At 35.3% G+C, this 22,362-nt stretch overlaps 1 protein-coding gene across 5 annotated transcripts in view; it reads right to left on the bottom strand.

Moving 5' to 3' along the window:
* Positions 1–2,824: 2,824 nt before the first annotated feature.
* Ctdspl2 (CTD small phosphatase like 2) overlaps positions 2,825–22,362 on the bottom strand; it is an 81,409-nt gene continuing 61,871 nt past the window's right edge. For all 5 annotated transcript variants that reach the window (XM_074065855.1, XM_074065852.1, XM_074065851.1 and 2 more), the window contains 5 exons: positions 14,620–14,682; positions 14,437–14,516; positions 11,208–11,334; positions 10,299–10,394; positions 2,825–7,668 (listed from right to left, as the gene is read on the bottom strand). In XM_074065855.1, coding sequence (XP_073921956.1) covers positions 7,603–7,668; positions 10,299–10,394; positions 11,208–11,334; positions 14,437–14,516; positions 14,620–14,682 — 432 coding nt within the window. In that variant the 3' untranslated portion in view covers positions 2,825–7,602. The remainder of the gene's footprint in view (positions 7,669–10,298; positions 10,395–11,207; positions 11,335–14,436; positions 14,517–14,619; positions 14,683–22,362) is intronic.

Below are 22,362 nucleotides of genomic sequence, written 5' to 3'. Positions count from 1 at the left end.
AAACTGCTCGTGGCTTTGTAAAGCACCAGACTCAAAATCTCATATAGATGAAATAGGTTATGGCTGAAGAGCAGGTTTTAATTGCAAATATAGCCAGATTGCCATTCATTAAAGAAAAAAAAAAAGTGACCTATTGTGAGCCCAATTTGCTAAGCACAGTGGAGCTAAAGCCTGTAATCCCAGCTACTCGGGAGGCAGGAGGATGGCTTGAGCTTTGAGTTTGGGGCCAGCCTGCACAACACATAGGGAGATGTCTCTTTAAAAAGAAAAAAAAAATCCAAAATTATTGTCATTACACTTAAAAAAAGGATTTGATCTCTATGATTTGACATAGTAACAGCTAATTGATGTGTTGTTTTTTTTTTAAAAGGTCAGGGATCTACCCAAGAGTCTTGAGAAAAAGCATACAGCTGTAATGCCAACACCTGGGAGGTTGAGGCAGGAAGGTTCAGAGTTTGAGGCCCTGTCTCAAAAATATAATGATAATGAAAATATGGACATAGGACTGGTGGAGTGGCTCAAGCAGTAAAATCTAGCCAAGTGTGATGCCCTGAGTTCAAACCCTAGTGCTGCTGTACCTCAAAATAAATGTATCTGGACATAAAATGGCAGCATGTGTTTCCACTAAACTCGTACATTTTCCATGCTTCTATAGGATGTCACATAATTGTACCTTCCCATTGCTGTCTGGCCCCGGGGGGGGGGGGAGGGGGGAAGAACCACATTCTTGAGAGGGTGCCCCAAATCCAGTTAGTAAGGGTAAGTCATGCTCTTCCAAGTAGTTTTGCATGGAGTTGTAGAACTTCCTCCTACCCATCCACTCTACTACTCCCTTTATAGTAACCAAAGTGATCTTTTAAACACAAATCTGACACACTCCTCTGCTTGAACCTCCCCTCCCAACCAAGCCTGTCCTTTAATGAATATTCTAAGGATCTTGACTTAAATGATTACTAGTTTTCTCAAGTTGTCCTTCATGACTTTTCCCAACAATGCTTAATGTCCATCTCCACTGCTAGATTGTAAGCTTGAGAGCTATGTCATTTTACTTTCTTCTGCCATTCAGTCTGGCCTGGTAGGTAATGCCTGCCAAATGACAAGATTTTGTTTTTCTTTTTGAATCCAAGCCTTAGAATACCAGGCAAATGATATACCACTTAACTACAACCAGAGCCAAGTAGTAGTTTTAAAATAACTTTCCTGTCATAGCTACCTTCAACAAATATTGTCAAATACCAATACAGCATTAAAGTTTATATGGTAGCCACTAAAAGTTCTAGTTCATTTCATTCAACTATTACTAAAGGACCACAACTATTTACCACATGTAAGCGATACAGTATTCACTCTTCAGTCTTTTTCTTTTGGTGGTGCTGGGGATTGAACCCAGGGACTCTTATATGCTAGACAAATGCCCTGCCACCAGGCTACTACTTCCCTAGACTCAATTTCCTCAGCACCTACTTTCTTAACATTCAATATATTTTTACCACACACATTTGATAGTTACTCATAGCACTTACCCAGTGTCATTTGCTTAAATGCACCTAATACTTATCTAAACTTGACTTGTTACAATACACACTAGTATCCTAGTACACACTATGCCTGACTTCACATACCTCCCAAATCCATGTACGGTTCTCATCCCTCTTGCTTATCTTCCTTCAGAAAACTAACATGGCCATTCTGGTGAGTTACTGCTTTGTAGTTTATAACATACTTTTGTGTTTCCTCTTTATAATTCTGAAAGGCAAATCTTAGTGCACCCATTTTACAAATGAACAAATTGAGACTCAGGTAACAGTTACCTTGTCTAGTAAATGGATAAATTCTTAAGGACTTGAATTCAAGTATTTGAATCTTATGCTATTTTCATCAGCTATGGTCCTGTGTCAGCTGTTTACCTGAAATGCAATAATTTATTTCTATGCATCAAACTCCTTTGACATTTAAAGAAAAATTATAGTACAAAGGTTGTGGTGAGAACAGAAGGCTACTTTAGTTATATTGGTTTGTTTATATGTAAAGTATGAATTCCTCATCTCTCTTCACTACAATGTCTTGCCGTGTTTACTTTTCAAAAACTAACCCTTTATTCAGGTTGGCCTCCTCAAGTGTCTTCTTTTACCTCAGCTTATAGTTTCAGAAAGCAAGACTATCTTCCTAAGACCATTACTTTGGTAACTAAAAGACCTAGAGTCTAGTTGCAGCACTGTGATCTTGGGAAGGTGCTGTTCTAGACCCATTTTCCTTATCTGCAAAATAAAAAACCACACTTAGAAGTTTGAGTTTACTTCTAGTGTATTTTTCTTGGTAGTGGTATTTGGGGTTTGAACATGGGGCTTCATGCTTGCTAAGGGCAGGCACTCTTTTATCACTTGAGCCACGCTTCTAGCCCTACTTCTAGTTAAAAAACTGGATTAACTTAGTTTGTACCATTTTGTATTTCTTAAAACTAATTTTTATAACATTTTGTTGTGTAAACTGGCTTACGAACTTGGGAAAGCTTTGTGTTCACATACAATCATAATCACGTGAGAATGCCAAGGCTTGGGGGTATAGCATGCCACAATGTTAACTGAGTCTAGGTTTCTCAGAACAGACTGGTCTTAGGTCACAGCACTGAGGCTTGTTTCCTTATCAATTTTTCTGATCCACAGCTTTCTATGGTCCTTACAAGTTTGTTCTGAAGATCAATATCAGAAGGGAAAGTAATATGGGGGAAAACTGTGTACTTGTAAACTAAACAGCACTGTACAAATAAATTATTAGAAATTATATTGTTTCTGAGGGCTGATAAAATGTCATCAAAGAAAAGTGCTTCCATAAAAATTTTATTTATCCCCACAACAACCCTGTGAGGTAGGGTGATCAGGGCATTTGAGGATGAGAAAACTAACTCTACATGACTTGTTCATGGCTATACTGCATAGCAAATAAGTAGAAATTAAATTGAGACTTTTAAATGTCCATGACTTTATACTGATTCATGTGGATGGAAACAGGTAGAAAAGAAATTAACTTCTCCTTTACCTTAACGCCAAAAGGACACTGCCTTGAAAAATCCCACTTCAAAAGATGATAGTAGTATTTCATTGCTTATTTCTACAAAGATTTATAAAATAAAAAAATAGTGAAATATTTTAGTTAATATATATAATGGTCTCATTCAGGGACATGTCCTTCAGCTGTGTGTATGATCAACTATTCCAAGTCCTAGAAATGGAAACTCCCAAAAAAGTATGAAAGACAAAACTGATAATAAGCAGTAGCCTCAATCTTCTTTATTATGCCTCCATGTATCTTGAATAAGTTCTGTGAAATCTGGTCCCAGTTAATTTAAAAAAAAAGAAAGAAACAAATATTCAACCACAGAGATGTCTGATAAATGTTTATTTTGTTGCCTACTCTCAAACCACTGTCACATTATTTAAAACAGAGATTTCCCAAACCTGTCCATTAGAATCATCGGGAGAGCTTTAAAAATATAGTAGCCTCAGGCCCCACTCTAGACATAAGACAGTTTTCAAGGGACAGGCTTCAGGAATCTGTATTTTAAAAGCTCCTCAGAGTAATTCTAATGAACAGTCAGATTTGGGAACCACTGATGTATCTTAAAATCCTAATATCAAAACCATAAGCTACTATAAACTTGTTGCTCTCTTAACCCTTACTTAAAAAGATCTCAAAACATGTTATATCCCCAGAGCTCTTACATCTGGGCAAATAATTTCAATTCAAGATACAAAGAAACATTTTATAAAAATGTATCCTAGTTAGTGAGACTTGGATTCCAATAATAATTTAAGTAGTGTTTAAATATAAGTACTGAGTTTGGTTCTTATTCTGAAATTTTTAAATGTATTTTATACAAATTCTTAGCAGGCTTTCAACTCAGGGAAGACATGAAAAGTAATGACATAATCAAACACATCAGCACTGAAAAAAATACTATACTCAAATATAGCTCATGAGAGGAATAAGAAAGTGAATGAATGATAACCTAAGGCCTTTTGGCCCATACATTTTTGTTCCCAGTCCACTCTTCCCCTATAAGGGGAAATAAAATAAACATTCTTTCCTAGTTGCTTGGCATAGTTATTCGGTGGGTAACTATTAACTAAGTTAATCTAGACACACAAGATTAAAAGAGGTAACAAATAAATACCTAGGAAGACAGAGAAGTCAGGTCAGAAAACCTTAACTAGCTAATGATGTAGTATAACACCATATTAGTACAAGTAAGTGAAGGCTTCAGTGTCCTTTACATTTCAGATTTTATGTGACTGACACAGATGTGGTCCTTATGAAGAATTCTGTGCTCGCTGGAAAGATTTGTAGGAATATAATGAAATGCTTTCTTCATTGATTGAGATGAAGTCTCTTTTTCAGGCAAGTTGACAACAAAACAATGAGAAACAAACTTCTTTAGAAGGTTGAATGAAAGTAAAATCTAGTTGAAAAAGTCAATGGCAAATAACTTTAAAAAAAAAAAACACTCTATGTTAATCCTAAGAAAAACAAACAAAAATACCCCAGAGATATATATGTATATAAAAAAAATGTACACATCCATTTCACTGACAGTTACAAGAAAATAGCTGTTTATAGAAGTTACACAATGCTTTCAACAAATCCCAAAGCAATTTTGGGAAACAGGTAAAGCCAATGGATAAATAAATATACATACTAGCTAATATAAAACAATTTATGATTACGAATTGTCATCAGTTCTCTTTTAGGACTCAAAGAGAAATAACTGATAAATCTTATTAGGGCTACATATATTACATGGAATTAAAAAACAACTAAAAAAACATTTTCTCTAACAATGATACAAATATTTAAAAGAATGTCATAAAAGTCAGACATTTATCACTGGAAATAGCACAATTTTAATAGGTACTTCAGAGCTGTAATGTCACTTCTGCTGTGTCTCATCATGGATCCATCTCTCTTGCATTATTACTACAGTCATGTTTCCTGTATGAGCTGATGGGCTGGGCACATCTCAGTTCAAAAAATACACACCTCCAGTTAATTAACTAAATGGAAGTGTTCAACATCTAGCAATAGATAAAGAAAGGGGGTAATGGGAAGATGAAACATTAAGGTGATCATTTCTTTGTAATTTAATTTAAATTTTCCAAATAAAGTAATGGAGAAAATAATATCTTAATGTGGTCTCGAGAAATCTTCTCAGGCCATATAAAATTTCCCTCAGCTTATTCTTTATGGAAGCTTGTTATGCTTGTTTTATTTACCAACCAACTTAAGGGACTCTCCTAGCACGGGGATTAAAACAACTTTACCATTAATAAAAGATGATTAAAAGTTGTCTTTTTACTATTATATTAAAGTGCCCACAGGCACAATAGTTTGTAGGTGTTCACATTTCCCTTAAGTTACGGGAAGGCCCTCTGCAACTGTATTCACTTAATCAGGAAAACTTTTCAGCAATTATGATGCATGCTGAAAGTTCAGATCTTGTAGAAGTCTGGGGTTTTGCTGTTCGAGCATAACAAGGGAGCAGGGAGAAATGTAACTAGGTTCACAATTTTGAGCAAGAGCATATGTAAAGGTAACGTATGTACATTTTATTTCAAGAAAGACATAAGACAAACAGCATAAAGATGCCCAGATGCCCTAAAGATAAATACATTTCAAAGATTCTCATTAAAATGAATCTGTAGTATTTTTCCTGCAAGCAAAATACCTTCCTTTAAATTAAAAAAAAAAAATCAGTATTCTGAATTGCAAATGTTTTGCTTTTTTTTTTTTTTTGCAGAAAATCTGCCATGATTATTTTTTTAATGAATAAGGATTTTCCACAAAACAGGCTTGCTCTACATGCTAGATTTTTAAACAGTTCAGTGACACAATATGCTAACTACATACACAACAGATAATATAGTAAGAAAACACTCAACCTGATGAAAAGTTAAAATCTTCATTAATACACTGAAAACTGACATAACTCATGCCTTTAAAATCAAAAATACAAAAATTAAATGTTTTCCTAAAAAGATTTCCTTATTTTAAGGATTCATTTGAAAATGAAGCTGCATGTAATTTGTACAGTAAGTTGTACAAGTAAACAGGTAATATACATAAAAAATTAACTGACATACTCCTCAATTATCAGTTGTCCACCTTTAATTTCCAATACTGTACTTTCTTAACAAGCATACAAAATATCAAACTTCTCTTTAGAAAAAGTGCCGTTCTTTGACATCCTTTACACAAAAACAGTCTGAGCCTGTGGCATGTTAATGCAGTTGAGAGGCAAAGCATACTAACTTTTACAAATTCTACCTTCCATAAAAAGCTCCCGAAAAGGAGATTACACGCCACTATAAAAATATCAACCTCTTGTGGTAGCTGCACTAGAGAACCAAGGCTTGAAGACTATTTTCATGTAGCATAGAAAACCACTATGAGAGCATATTAACTGCATTGGTGGCTTGGGAGTGTACTGTGCCACAGGATTATGCATAGCTACTGTTAGGTACCAAGACTGTTACACAGAGTTTTAAATTGATTGTAACCAGGAGCATAACAGAGGTACTACCAGCCCATGCAAAGTAACTAAAAATACTGAGTCACTGTGCTATTTGAATACTTCGTTCCTGGAGAAAACCAAAGGCAGCAGTAACTAAATCAAGCCCAACAGGTGACTGAACTCATTCTCCTCAAAGATTGGTGAGCACAGTGAAGTCTGAGGTATACCTTTATCCATTAAACCGAAGATATTACCATTTGGGAACACATGCCATCACAATGGTTTAAATCTTTTTGAATATTAGTTATCCATATATTCTTATCTACCCAGTCTCTTGATTTTTGAAAAGATTTCACCTACAGTAGAATATTACAGAAACAAAATATAAATGCATGTCTTTCTAAATGAAACTTACATGGACTAAAACTAGAGAATATTTTTAAACAAATGTACAATATGCAGGCAGACAAAGCAGGAAAACGGCCATTCAAATGTATAATAATAATTAAAAAAAAAAAAAAAAACTAAAAATTGACTATTTCCAGAAAACTACGAAGCGCCTCAACTAAAAGGAATGCATAATGAAATTCTAATCTAATACAGGTCAAAAATGTAAAAAGGTTATAAACCTTAACAGGAAAAATAAAACAACTTTTACTGGCCATTCCTGTTGAAATGAGAATCGTAAAGTAACAGAAAAGTGGCTACAAACCCACTTAGAGCACCAAACAGAGAGAAAACAAAAGTCCATTTTCATCTCTGTTATTATCATAAAATCCTGTGTAACTACAGGTCAAACTGCTGGTGGCAGAAACAGAATTCTTTATAAACTGCAGATGTCCTGTACATAAAAAAATTTCACTGGAGTTGCACTAGTTCTAAAGACTCTTCTGTTTTAGCCTACCTACTGTATGTATTCAATCTGAGATAGATAAAGTCTCTTTCTGTAACCCTTGATCATTATTGGGCACCAAAGATAAGAAAAGCAAGACGGGGTACAAAAATGCAAAATTTCAACAGTAATGGCAATGTTTTTGTCTTAGTCCAAAAGGGTCCTGCATTCTCTCCCCCTTCAGTGATTGGACAAGTCTTTGTATTTAATCTGGGGGCAGCAAATCATGCAAGCGAAATCTGTCTCTGATGTGAGGTCGGACATCTTCATTCTGTGGAAAAAAGACAATTAAAAAAAAAAAAAACCCTTAATTTCAAAGATAAGACTCTTGTATCATTACAAACATTCTCACTTTTACAGGGAAAATTTACCACTACTGTACTTTTTGGCTTAATACTATTTTGCTTGCCAAATACAGTCAGCCTTCTATATCCACAGTTTCCACATCTGTAAATTAAGCCATTATTGGATTTAGGGGAAAATAACGGCATCTGTACTGCACGTATAGACGTTTTTCTCTCATCATAAATCCCTAAACAATGCACTAAAACTATTTACATAGCATTTACATTGTATTAGGTATTATAAGTAATCTGGAAATAATTTAAAGCCTTCGGGAGGATGTGTATAGGTTACAGCAAATACTACTCCTCACTGTGAAAGGGACTTGAGCATCTGCAGGTTTTGGTCAGCAGGGGATCCTGGAACCAACCCCTATTGGATATCAAGGGATGACTGTATAGATACAAGACAGACACAGTTAACTCAAAATTTTAAAATTTTCATTAAGGTTTCAATACTGTACAATCAAACAATAGGCTAAACCAATAGATATAGAAGAGTTAAGCCACTAAATTCTACTTTCTATATTTATCTTAAAACTGAGTGACCCAGGAGTAGAAAAATAATTCCTAGAATAAAGATTCAATGACATAAGCATTAACTCTAGATATGAATTATGAAAACAAAATAGAATCACTTTGGTATTATTGTAAACACTACTTAGTGACTTGTAAGAGAAAGCCCACTGAAACAGTGAAACAAAATTATTCAATCTATAAACTTTTAAATACTGATAGTTATAATTGTAATATAAATTATTATGCTCACAGAGACCAATAGTGGAAGACTAGGGTTTAGAACCTCAGGTGAGACTGTACTTCATTCTTTCTAAGCCCCATTCCTTTCCCAAAAGAGACACATTATTTATGATGCCTTAGAGCAGCCCTGCCTCCAGCCCAGGATTCTCTGACAAGCAGGGACTCCTTCTCCAAGCCTCTTGGGTCTTCCCAATCCCTATCCATTTTCCTCGTGTATCACTTCTTTCTTTCTCTAGTCTTTTGGGCCAATTTACTGGTCATAGCTTAATTTTCCATGAATACCAATTGTGTCATTAGGGAGCTTTCTTTACCCACCCACTCCTGCTGACCTCCCACTAACCCGGATCTTGGCAAATACAGGTGATGATGGAACTTTGACACCTCTGCCCCAAATCCCCACTAGCCCACTCTCCAGGTGACCCTAAGTCCCCACCACACAAAACCCAGCTCCTCCATCTCTGTAGAACACTGAACAGTTTGGAGGAAAGCTTCCACAGTGGTTTCTGTGACTCTTTAACAGTAGGGAAAGAACTGTAGAAAAATTAAAACCACGTATTTTGGCTCCCTGAAGTGAATCCCAATCCCTAGTATGTCCTGCACCTCTGGATTCACAGACCAAGGCCAAGCTCATTTCCTAGGCTTCCATTAAGGCCCCTGGAATGGCATACTTGGTACTTTTATCTTTGTGCATTTTATTACAAAGGACTGCAAATAACCATAGAGATACTTCATCTCTTCAGTATGTAAATTGTACATTTTATTTTGGGGGAGCATAGTACTGGGTACTGGACTGAGGGCCACTACCACTAGAGCTATGCCCTAGCCTCCCCCCTTTTTAGTCTTTGTTTTTGACAAAGGGTCTAACTAAGTTTGCCCAGGCTGGCCTCGAAATCACACTCCTCCTGCCAGTGCCACTATGCCCAGCACAGGAAACTTTTCTTTTTTAAAATAAAAATAAGTCTGTCTGATTGCTGCACAATTATATTAAAAGTTTTATACAAAAAAATTTATAATCTTTTTCAACCTTTGCCCCAATTTCCCACCGCAGTTAACTTTATTTAATTAAAAGTTGGCCTCAAACTCTCAATCTTCCTGACTCAGCCAGGTACAGACTGCTCACACCTGTAATACTAGCTACTCAGGAGACAGAGATCAGGAGAATCATGGTTTGAAACCAGCCTGGGCAAATAGTTTGAGAGACCCTGTCTTGAAAATACCAACGTAAAAAAGGGCTGACAGAGTGTCTTAAGTGGTAGAGTGCCTGCCTAGCAAGCATGAGGCTCCCAAGATCAAACCTCAGTGCCATCTCTGCCCCTCCCCCCCACAAAAAAACCTTCCTAACTCAGTCTCCCAAGTACTGGGATTACAGGCATAATCCACCATGCCCAGCTCACAAGTTTCTTAAATCAGTACACATGGCCAGGTACAATGGCTCATACTGTACTCCTTGCTAATTGGGAGGCAGAAATCAAGGTCAGTCCACGCAAAAAAGTTCATGAGACCCCATCTTAACTGATTTAATAAAAATCTGGGTGTAGTACTTGGGAAGCTTAAACAGAAGGATGGCGGTTCAAGCCATCTAGGGCATAAACACAGATCCTATTCAAAAAGTAGCTAAAGCAAAAAGGACTGGAGGCATGGCTCAAGAGGTAAAGCACTGCCTAGGAAGCACAAGACCCTGAGTTCAAACCTCAGTACTGCCCCCCCAAAAAGTGTACCTAATACAAATACTTATTCAATACAGTTGTGCTAACAAATGAGCTAACAAAATCACAAAGGAAAAATTATCAAGTATACTTACCAGTTCTACAAGCTTCTCCAGAAATGGAATCAATTTTAGGAGTTCATTGTCATTTTTATCCATAAACCAGCTTTCTATAGGGATTCCATTAGAAAGCTAAAACAATAAATAAGTAATTAAATCCTCTTTTTACTTGTATTTTGCCAAATCTGGAAAAGTTCTAAAAAGAACAGATTTAAATAATCACTGATCTAAAAAGTTCCTTTGAAGAGGTATGTTGACCAGTTTTCTTTAACAACTCAATAATGCAAGACACAGGTGGTTAAGGAATAAATTGAAGAATAATTTTTCAGGGTCACTTTTTCTTAATAAATGCAAAGCTAAATAAGAAAGTTCCATTAAAACAAGTTTTGGAAGGACCATTAATGTATCTAAAAACATTCCTTTATTAAGGAAATAGTTCCTTTGGAGGAGAGGGAATAAAGGAGGATGGAAGAAGTGAATTCAACTATGATGTATTGTAAGAACTTTTGTAAATGTCACAGTGTATCCCCAGTACAACAATAATATGATAATAAAATAGATAAGTAAAATAGTCTAAGAAAATATTTCAGAATATTAAATCAAATGGACTAGAACATGGGTAAGCACACTGTAATTTTCAAGCATGTTTATAGTAAGTTACAGATTTAATAACTGATAAGAATGCTATTAAGTGATTTATCATCTTATAGCGCCTCCTCATTCTGATTTACTACTCAGATTTTCTTCATTTATGTTGTACTTCAAGTAAAAAAAAATTTTCCATAAGCAATATACCAATTTGGCATTTCTAATTCTAAAAAATGACACACTAAACAGGATAATTCAACCAGTGAAAATTCTATTTTTCTCTCATATTCTGTTTGGAAGAATTTGTCTTTGTTATATTTTTTCCAATCTGAGTTTGTTCAGCAATATTCTTCCTACCTGATATGCAAAGGCTTGTGGTGAGTTGTCAATTATTATAGTTTTTGAAAGATCCCTTCCAAGGATATTTAAGTCCTTTATATAGTTTCCTTGTACACAAACACAATGTTCACGGAAAAGCCGATGCCTAAACATAAAAATGAAAACAAATTAACTTAAAAGAAAATCTCTAAAAAGTACTACAAATATTGAAACATACATATACCATGGGCTTTATAGATTAAGCCTTATTATGTTCTCTCTCAAAGAAAATTTAAATACAAACATTGGGCCTAAGCTTTGGGCTACAACTTTACTATAAAATTTTTTAGTAGTTATTGAAACTTTACAACCATATATTACCATGCCTTAAAGAAGTTTGGTTTATCCCAAAATGTCATATTAAATTACAAGGGAGGATTAAAAATTCTAAGTTGTTTTTGTAATTTATTTACCCAGGAAAGCTCAGCTCAGATGCAGCATCTGGTTGTCATCGAGGTCCTGCTTTTTAACCAATTTTCCAGATGGTTGACTGAGGCACAAGTGACTTGCCCAAGGTCACACAGTAAGTCAGTGGTTAGCCCCGCATTGGAACCCAGGATCCTCCTGGTTCCCAGTTCTTTGCTCTAACCAGTAGACCACACAGCCTCCCTATCCCTGTACATGCCAGAATAGAAAATACAAGAAGGAATGTTTTTGTATTGGTGTTTAAAATTTTTTTAGTTTTCCTTATAGTTTTTGAGAAGAGGTGCTGTGAGGCCAAAACATTCCATCATTTCAACTTTTCCAAATACCTCAACTTCTTCTAATTTGGGGTACATGTGTGTATATGATCATTTTGAATACAGGGTATAAATGAAATGGTAAATTCAGATTTAAGTATTAGAAATGTAACCTGGTATTTCACCAACTTAGAAACTAAATACAAAATTGCTGTAAATGTTTTAGAAGCTATGAAAGGTTTTACAATAACACTTACATACTATAGTAATTATGCAATCCTCATTTACAATCAAAATACTAGTATCTAAATATTACTAATTGAGCCATTATATTCATTTTTTTCACCCTGAAATACTATATTCTATATACCTTAACTGATGATTTGTCTTCCTTGTTTCTTAAGCCTATCAAACAATGTTTTAGGAGCAAGGGACTATTCATGTCTGTGTTTTTCAATAAAGGAGTATTTTCTACCCACAAAATATGTCAGAGCCTGACAAAAGCTAAATAACTTAACACATAAATACAACCTTAAAAGCATAAGTGCAATAGTAATGGCAAAGAATTTTACAAACAGACAGAATGCATGGTTTTTTGTCCCTTCATTATACTGAATACCTTTATTTAGTGAAATGATCACCTGCCTCTGGAAGGTTTAAAGACAGTTCTATTTTATAAAAATGGTAATATTCTATTAATTTTTTGTGGTACTGGAATTTGAACTCAAGGCTTCTGCAGGAGCTCTACCACTTGAGCCACTCCACCAGACCTTTTTTGTGTTGAGTTTTTTCCAAAACAGGATCTTGAGAACTATTTGCCAGGGGCTGGCTGGCTTTAAACCATGATCTTCCTGATCTCTGCCTCCTGAGTAGCTAGGATTATAGGCATGGGCCACTGGAACCTGGCAGATAATTTTATTTATATAAACATTTAGATATGAGGAAACTGGGGAGGCAAAATTCAGCATGTGAACTTGTTGGAGTCCTCTTGCCAATAGTGGCAAACTATTAAGAAGGCAACTGAATATGTATGTGGATCCTACAGTTACTTTAAATTACACTAAAAACTCTGCAGTTATTCAAGAATCTGAAGGGTTAATAGGATGTATTTGCAGTTTAAGAAAAAAACGTGTTCCAGTTTTCTAATAGCAGATCCTCCATGTAAACAAGTTTGCATTTAAATTCAGGGGATTCAGATATCAACAACTTCTTGGTCTACCTTGTAACTAGCAGATAATCCCTACAGCACTCTAACTCTAATTGGTCCAAAAAGCTTTTTTGTTGTTTCAAGTTTAAAACAAATTTAAACTCCCAAATGTGTAGATTTTATAAATCTACATTTTAAAAAGGGTAATGATTTATATAACACATTGTAACAGCATGCGTATGACTTGTTCCTTCATAAACTGAAAGCTCTGAGCAGGAAGGGCTCGTGCTGTTTACTAGTGTTCCCTAGAATATTGGAGGTACTGAATAGAAATCTTCAGAATGAATAAAGTAATCAAAGCAAATCATTTGTAAAGCCTTATTAAAGTCAGGTAAAAATGAGTATAAATCATAATATACTTTTTGTGAACAGAAAATACTACTCTTATTTTTACTTCTGTAGCTTATTTTGATCCTTTAGTTTAAAAGTATCATAATTTTAGTCAGAAGGAAAACACCTCTAAAATGTGGACATTAGGAAAAACCTTTCTATATAGTTGTAACTACTCCATAATAAAGGTATTACCAACAGGACAAAAGCTTAGGATTTTTCACTAAGACAACATGGAAGACAGTATCAAGAAAATAGCCAGCCAAGCATGTATGAATATTTTGTATCATCTCTCTCTGCTCCTGGCCAAAAACTCAGAAGACTACTCCATCTTAGAAGATGCAGCAAGATGGCTATAGTCTTAACTGAAGTATCATTTCAGTTGAAAGAAACACTGGAAGTAATTTTCAAAATGTTTTAAAAATCACCCAAGGCACTCCTATAAGGCATTCCTAAGGAATACAATGCATCTATTGGTTCAAGGCACATGCAAGGAACTGAGCCCAGATCAGGAAAACCTGAGTGATTTTATTTTCTATTTAGATTCATGTAACATTTTCTGCCCAGGAATGATAAACTGGCTCTTGGAAAAAAAATCAAAAGTTTCATTTGATCTTTTCTGCTAAAATTAACATTTCTTTATGGGATTAAAAAGGTACTATATAACATGCATTATCTCAGACATAAGGACGTAAAACATGCATACAGTGAAAAATTCCATACCACCCCCCCATTCCAAAAGAAATGAGGATATAGATGTCACAGTGAATAAACAGATTTGATCTTTGTATCTTTAAAGAACGTCTGTCTGGAGTTATATAATTAAGAACTCCTAAAGAGGTTCTGGGGCTTTAAAAATTCACTTATTTTCACCATTCAACACAGTAAATCTCTATATACCAGCCAATTGAAAATAGCCATTGAAATTAAATAGAATCATAATAATAGATCAGTGTGACAGACATTTCCACTATTTCTTAATTAAATTTACCTGACCAGTTGCTTTTTAGGGTCTAGTATGTTCAGTAACTTGTCTGCATACACCTTCTTAGAAGCAGTAAAAAGAATGATCTACAAATTCAGGGAAAAGAAGTAATCATTATACATGATCTAAATATGGGAACTATATTGAATAAAATGAAAATACTTATTTAATGAGCTTCAGCACATTTACCTCATACATCTGAGACATTCGTTCCAGGAATTCCCTGAAGAATGGTCTTAATCTCACATAAACCTGAAGAAATACAAAGATAGTTTTTAGGAAATAAACAAAATTGGAACCACTTATTTTTAAGATGTATTGTGCTCTAACTTTACGTATAATTAAAAGGTTCACATTTTAAAATAACAAACTTTTTCTAAGTACCACTCAAAATATATTTCACATGTAAGAAATTATTTAAAACAGTCTTTTAGTGGGATAATCATTACTGGTGATCATTTAACTTTAAATAGTTAAATGAAAGCATACAATGTAACAGTACTTCATTGGAATGTAATTTTAATAAATATTTAAACTAAAAATAGAAGGTTTCCCTCTGAGACTTTGATCCACCAATCAGCTCCCATCTTCCAGCCAGGTAGCATCCATCCAATTATTAGGCAGGCTGTGTGTCCACCTCTAAGCTGATCTGTCTCAATGACCTTCTTCATTAATTACTCAGAATTTCTTCTCAACAATCACTAAAGATATACCTTGACTTTAAGTTTCTATTAAAGTAAATAACATTCAATGAGATGTCTGAATTGGTGGGTTTAAATGACGATTTTTCGAAACTCAAACTTGTTCTTCTATATTTAACTTAGAACTATTGGGCTACTTGAGATTACAAATCTAACGAACACACCAGTTCTCAACACCTAGTCAATATCAGGAAAGACTATAGTACCTAAAGAACTGCCTGAATATGTATATTAGTTTCTTACTTCCATGTCTAGCTTCTTGCCCAACATTTAATGTTGCTCTCGTAATACACTGCAGTATTCAAAAAGCACAGAAATGTAAGCCAAGAGAAACCACTAAAACCATATACAAAAGGTTTTGACTCCTCTAAATTGTATTCAGGTTGTGATTATTTATTTATTTATTTATTTATTTTGGGTAGCACTGGGGTTTGAACTCAGGGCCTTATGCATGTTATGCAGGCATTTGTTAGGTTAGCCACATCTCCAGCCCTGTTTTGTGTTGGGTATCTTTGAGATAGGGTCTGGCTTCAAACCCTGATCCTCTGATTGCTGTCTCCCAAGAAGCTAGGATAACAGGAGTGAGCCATAGATGCCTGGCTTGTGACAAAAATTTTGTAAAATGAAAATTTTGTATTCCACTGAAACGTCACTATTAACTTCAAATACTATGACTAACAAATATGTCTCAATTCAGATTCAGTGAATTCTGATTAAAAAAAAAAAAAAAAGCCTGTGATGGCTACAAATCTAATTCAGGCTTAGTGGAGTTTAATTCTGACATCCACAGAAAAATGTCCCCATGACAAAAATCTCAGTTCTGGGGATGTTTTATGGCAAAACAAGAAAAGCATGCAAAGGCTTCTGAGAGGCAGGGACAACATTTTACCAATCTTTGTAATTTACAAAGCCCAAAAGCCATAAACAATGCCAGATATATAGCAGTCGCTTGATAAAACTCAAGTAAATTAAAGAGAATTTTCTATAGTTAGGCAATATAGGACCAAAAGAAGTACATGAGTACACAAGTACTATAGAATTTCCTTAACTGACCACTTGTAAAGGCAAATTTTGAATGATAGGCTAGATTATTTATTTCTAATGTTATTAATCAGGCATATTATCTTATTTTTTGGGGAGATTGGGATTTGAACTCAGGGCTTCATGCTTACAGAGCAGGCACTGTGCCACTTGAGCCACGCCTCCAGTCCATTTTGCTCTGGTTATTTTGGAGATGGGCTCTGGCAAACGATTTTCCTGGGGTCTCCTAGAACCACCATCCTCCTAATACCAGCCTCCCAAGTAGACAGGATTACAGGTATGAGCCACAAGCACCTGGCTTAATTTCTTGGCTAATCAAAACTAAAACAAGCCACTTACTACTCCTAACAAATAAAAATGGCAAAATCATTATCACTTAGGATGAGGTATAAAAAATGTAACTGCATTTGCTCTTAAAATCAATTTTAACATTTCATCCTAAAAAGTTTGGTATAGTTTATAGCTTTGATTGAAAACCACATAATGATTGGTTTTAATATATTTTGCTGGCAAAATCATTTTTATTAACTGTGTGTCTTTTCAAGATAGATTATCATTTGTTCCTAAAGTAAACTAAGATAAACAGGCCTTGGTAATTTGGGATTTGTTTCCTGTGTACACACACATTTCCATTACAGAGGAGTATCTCTAAGCTCGATTTTCCAAGCATAAAAAGCAGAACATTGTGCAAAAGTGACATTTTCAGGTTGGGAGTACAGCTTAGTGGCAGAGTGCTTGCATGGCATGCATGAGGCCTTGAACTGAATTCCTAGCAAAGGAAAAAAAAAAAAAAAAGGCAGGGGGATGTAGGGGAGAACAGAAAAAGAAAAGTCACAATTTTCAGTGACTTCCAGATTAGGTCAAAACTGTAACTTCATCGTGCATACCTTCGAATACATTTATTTTTAACACACGTTATAATTGACAAAGTCAATTCAAAGTCTTTCAAAATCTGTTTACTGGGGATGAAGGTGGTGTAAAGATGGAGGAACAACTCCTAGAGTATTTCTTTACCATGAGAAGAACAGAAGGTGAAAGTGCTGACTGTAAAAGTTTTCTATCCTAAGCCAGATTTACCATTTAAACAGAATGGTGTTTCAGGAGGATTAAAAGACATAGACACTGAGGTAGTTAGCAGGAAAAAAAAAAAAAAAAAAGATACAAAGTAACAGTGATAGGGTCTGAGCTTCTTGCCATGTAATACAAGGCAAAAGTCTCAGAAGCAGAGGTAGACATAAAGTTATAATCTAAGCAGGGTGTAAGTCACTTGGATATATTACAGGTAAACATGAAACCTAGTACCGCCAAAAGGAGGGGAGGGGAGTGGTGATAGAAAAATATACTTGTCAAGAAATACTATTCCATAAGAACAAATAAAGGTATATGTAATATAAGGAGTTTAATTGTTGAGACTAACATTACTTATTGTATTAGATCACAGAGATGCAAACATATACACACAGCTATGCCACTAAATGCTTCAAAATCTATTCCCCAAAATACCATCAGCTCCATTTTTCTTCTAACTTTACTCTCAGGTTCCTGTACTGAGCCACCTGCTTCCTAGTTTCAAAGAACCATCCTCCTTCAAACTTCTAACTAGAAACTATGTAGTCTCCCAAAGACCAAAAGATTCATTTCAGTCTAACATACCTATATTCTTCTCAACCCAGTTACTGCTGTATCTATGCTACAAATAGTTTAATTTTTTCTCAATAAACCAAATTTATTTTGAAAAATATGCCAGTAATACTCAATGGTACAATAAACAATTACTATATGCAAGTACAAGATTTACTACTACTAAAGATAGGGATTTGTGAGTATTTACATTATGCCAAGCCTTTTTTTTTTTTTGGGTGGCACTCTGAGATTTGAACTCAGGGCCTAATGCTTACTCAGCATATGCTCCTACTGCTTGAGCCCCTCTGCTAGCCCCCAAACTTTTTTTTATTTTTTATTTTTGAAGTACTAGGGATTGAACCAAGGACCTCTTACTTGTTAGGCACACACTCTGCCACTTGAGCTTTGTCCCTGAGCCCTCTGCCAAACTTCTATAATAAAAATGTACTAGAACAGACAGGCATAATGGCTCAAGCAGTAGAATGCCTGCCAAGCAAGCAAGAGGCCCAAACCGCGGTACCACCCTCCCCCAAAAAACCTATTAGAATATCTGAAAAATAGTGATAATGGAGCTGATTTCACATAATCTGTTGTGTATGGATTTTACCAGAATTTAAATTTTATACAGAAAAGCAATAAATACATGATTTTGGAAAAGAGCAACATGTTTACAGTACAATAACACTACTTGATATGAATAGCTGACTTTCTGCACTTTCCTTGGTAGTAAGATAATGAAAATTTTCTAATGTGTATAGATAGTACTAATAGGCCATTAATGGTTAACAGAACTCAGTTTTATAAAAGTTGTCATTAAAATAAAAATTGGGGGGGGGGGGGTAGAGCACCTGACCAGCAATAGTAAGGCTCTGAATTCAAAACCCTATTGCAAAAATAAATATGTAAAATTAAAAACAAAACCACTTATAAAATACTGTGTGGTTAAGTTTTTTCAAATCCAAATTCACTTGAATGGTTTCTGATTTTTAGTTTATCAAACCGTCATCTGTTGTCATAATAGTATGACCAAAGAATAAAACAAACAAAAAAACTCTAACCAAACAGTTTCAACCTGTCAGCAAATAGCTAAGAAAAAGTTATACATGAGTCATTTTAAGAAAATATTTCTATATGACTTTTAAGCCCAGACTATATGAGTGTAACACTGAAAAAGAAACATCAAAAGCTTTAATACTTTTTTCATGGTATCTTTTGAACTTACTGCTACTTTATAGTAATAGGTTTTAAAAATGATAAATTCGTGGAGATCAGGGGTAAGTGTGTGCTTAGCATCACAGGGCACAGGGTTTGATCTTCACCACCAACAGGGGAGAAAAGGAAGAAGAAAGAGGTAAATTCAGTAGAACTCATCTACCTAAGAGTATGACATCTTGCAAGGGCTGGTGGTACGCTGTGCCTGTAGTCCCAGCACTGGCGTGAATCTCCAGAGTTTGAAGCCAGTCTGGGGCTAAACAGTGAGACTGTCTCAAAAAAAAAAGAAAAAAGAAAGAAAGGGGGGTGACCAATGTTGGGGATTTTGAAGAGTGAAATGTTATAATTGTGAGCAAGTATACTAGGTATACTAGTGGCTCTGCCAATTTTTAAGTCTTCTGCATGCCTTAGTTTCCTTCTCTATAAAATAGATATAACATACCTACACCACATAATGTGACTGTGAAGCCTGAATAAATTAAATATGTAAAGCATCTGGAACAGTGTCCAACACATTTAAAGTACCAAAAACTGTTAGCTAATCAGTCAAAAGGAAAATACAGTATGATTCTATGAGGTAGAACCATGCAACCCCAATTCCAAAGAGAAAGCCCTATAGCTACAACCAACACTTTTTGAAGAGAGAAAATAGTAATCGTCAGTGACAGCTTACTCACTGACTTAGTTAATATTTTCTCAGTATCAATACCAGAGCATAAAAACAAAGCCCAAACCCTCTCCAAAGAAAGAAGTTTGTTCAGGTAGGCCATGTGGAGGCCTCAACTTCAGAATCTATTGAGTTTAGTCATCTTTTGTTTCACAGCGATCCAATATGAGCTAGATGGATGCTGGGGACAGTATTTGTTGTTAGATGAATTTGGGGATGAATAGTGAAGTACTGAAACATAAGAACCAATAAAAATAGGGGTGGAGGTGTGAATCAAGCAACAGAGTGGTGCTCTGCAAGTGGAAAGCCCTGAATTCAAGCCCCAGTCCCGAAAAAAAAAAAAAATTAAAGAAACAGTAAGTCCAAAATAAACAGAAAAACCCCTCAACAAAACTTTCACAAAACCTTAATGTATTACATAGAAATCAATTTTTTATTTTTAGAAATCAATTTGAAAAGGGATTTTTTAAGAGTCTAGGTGGGATAAATGAAGCACAATGAAATATATTAGAAGTTATCAACGATACATACTATTCATCAAGTAAGAACTGGAGATTGAATTTATACATGCATTTAAAACTTTTGATGCATATATAGTAGTATAAAGTTTACTTATTCTAAAAGCAAAAAAGTGGCCATTTTAATAATAAAACAAAATGCTGCTAAAATCACTTTGTCCAGGCGTGGTAATTCATATCCATAATCCCAACGCTCAGGAGACTGAGACAGGAGGACTGCAGTTTGTGGCCATCTTGGGCTACACATGAAGCCCTGTCTCAAATAACTAACTAAATAAAATAAGCTAAGCAGGGTTGCTAACACCTGTAGTCTTAGCTACTCAGGAGGAAGAGATTGGGAGGACCAGGGTTGGAGGCCAGCTGGGCAAAACTTCTTCAAGATTTCCATCTCAACCAAAACAAAGTGGGTGTGGTGGCTTGTGCCTGGTAGTCCATCTATGTGTGAAGCATAAATAGGAGGACTGAGGTCTAGGCCAACCTGGGCGTAACCATGAAAAACTATTTGAAAAATAATGAAAGCAAAAATGTCTAGAGGCATGGCTCAAGTGGCTGGTAGAATGACTGCCTGGCAAGCACAGGCCCTAAGTTCAAGTTCCTATACCACCAAACAAAATCACTCTGAAGTTCAAAGGCAATAAAACCTCAGTTTAATTTATTAATCAACTGTCACCTCTTCTAAACTTATAAAACATTTTTAGTTTATTAGTAAACATGTTAGTCATTGGCAAGAACTTTCATGCAGATTTTTTTTTTTTTTTGACACAGGGTCTCACTCTGAGTCCAGGCTGGCCTTGAACTCACAACCTTCCTGCCTGTGTCTGGTATAACAGGCATGTGCCATCATGCCTGGCTACTGAGTATTTTTTAAGTTAATTATACCTAATTATGAAAGATACGTTTTTAAGGCAAAAGATTCCCCCATGAAATACATTTTCTTATTTTTGAGAAGTGCAGAACAGTAAGTTTCCTTTGTATCTTTTCTAACCTAAAAAATAATAGAGTAGTAAGGATGAAAAAGTATTGTCAATGACTAACTATATTTAACAATAAGGGGAGGCTACTTTAAAATTATTCTAAAGTGGTATTTTAAATATTCATTTATAATTAAGTATCAAAATACTGTTCTCAGCTAAAATATGATTAGTACTAAGGGTCCATGACCCCCAAATGCTACATATAAGACACCAAAATGCATACTACTTTTATACAACACAATTATGCTTTAAGAAACTCAACAACAGGGCTGGGGATATGGCCCAAGTGAAACTCAACAACAAAATGCCTCTTAGTATTATCTCATAATTTAGGGAACAAGAAAATTTAATCAGGTGTTTACTATAAAATTCTTCTTAAGTGAACTTTTTTTTCTTTTTGGAGCAAAAATAAAGCTGACTTTCCTAGAAAACACTATAAAGAGACAGAAGCCAATGACCCTCTAATTCCCCTTTTCTATAGTATGAAAATTATCCTAAGTTGTAAGACTCCTAAGAAAAGAAACTATAATAATAGGAAGAGACTCAGCCTTGCTAACCATAGGGTTCTTTTTCCCCCGCTTCTTCCCCCCAGTCTTTCCCATAAAAAGCAACCTCTACCAATAGAATAAAGCATCCTTTACAAGTAGCTCCCTACAGGATCCTATCTCTCCTTGAGTGCTTACCACAATCTGATTTCTGGACAGCTGACCCAAAGTTTGTAGACTTTACTGATCTTCAGAAAGCCACTGACTGGCTAAAGTCTTATTGGTGAACAGAGTCAAAAATCAGATGCCCCTGCCACACTTTACAGAATGAGGAGTTGGACAACAAAGTTACGTTTGGCTGTACTGTGGTGAAACATATGAGGTATCTTCTTTTTGTCTTCAAACAGCCACGTTTGGGCTGAGTAGCTCAATTACATCTTCAAAAAACTGAACTCCAGTTCTTGATGGAGACAGAGGAAGGTCATTGAGGAGGTGGTTCAGCTCAAGAGCTAATTGAAAAATGCCTTTTGATTCAGTCCTGCTTGTGCATAGAAGTCATCTTCTGGATGGAAGAGGGAGTGAGATGACCTAGAGTCTTGAATTGGTGGATCTGCAGGAACAGAAACTAAATACAGTGGAGACCTCTTAACTGAGTAACACCACGAGATGGATTTCCTGACAAATGTGTCAATATAAACTAAATATATAAAG

Source organism: Castor canadensis, chromosome 2 (genome assembly GCF_047511655.1).
Source record: "Castor canadensis chromosome 2, mCasCan1.hap1v2, whole genome shotgun sequence".
Classification (NCBI taxonomy): Eukaryota; Metazoa; Chordata; class Mammalia; order Rodentia; family Castoridae; genus Castor; species Castor canadensis.
Note: the sequence above shows the minus strand (reverse complement) of the source record. Positions and strands in the feature narration are given on the sequence as shown.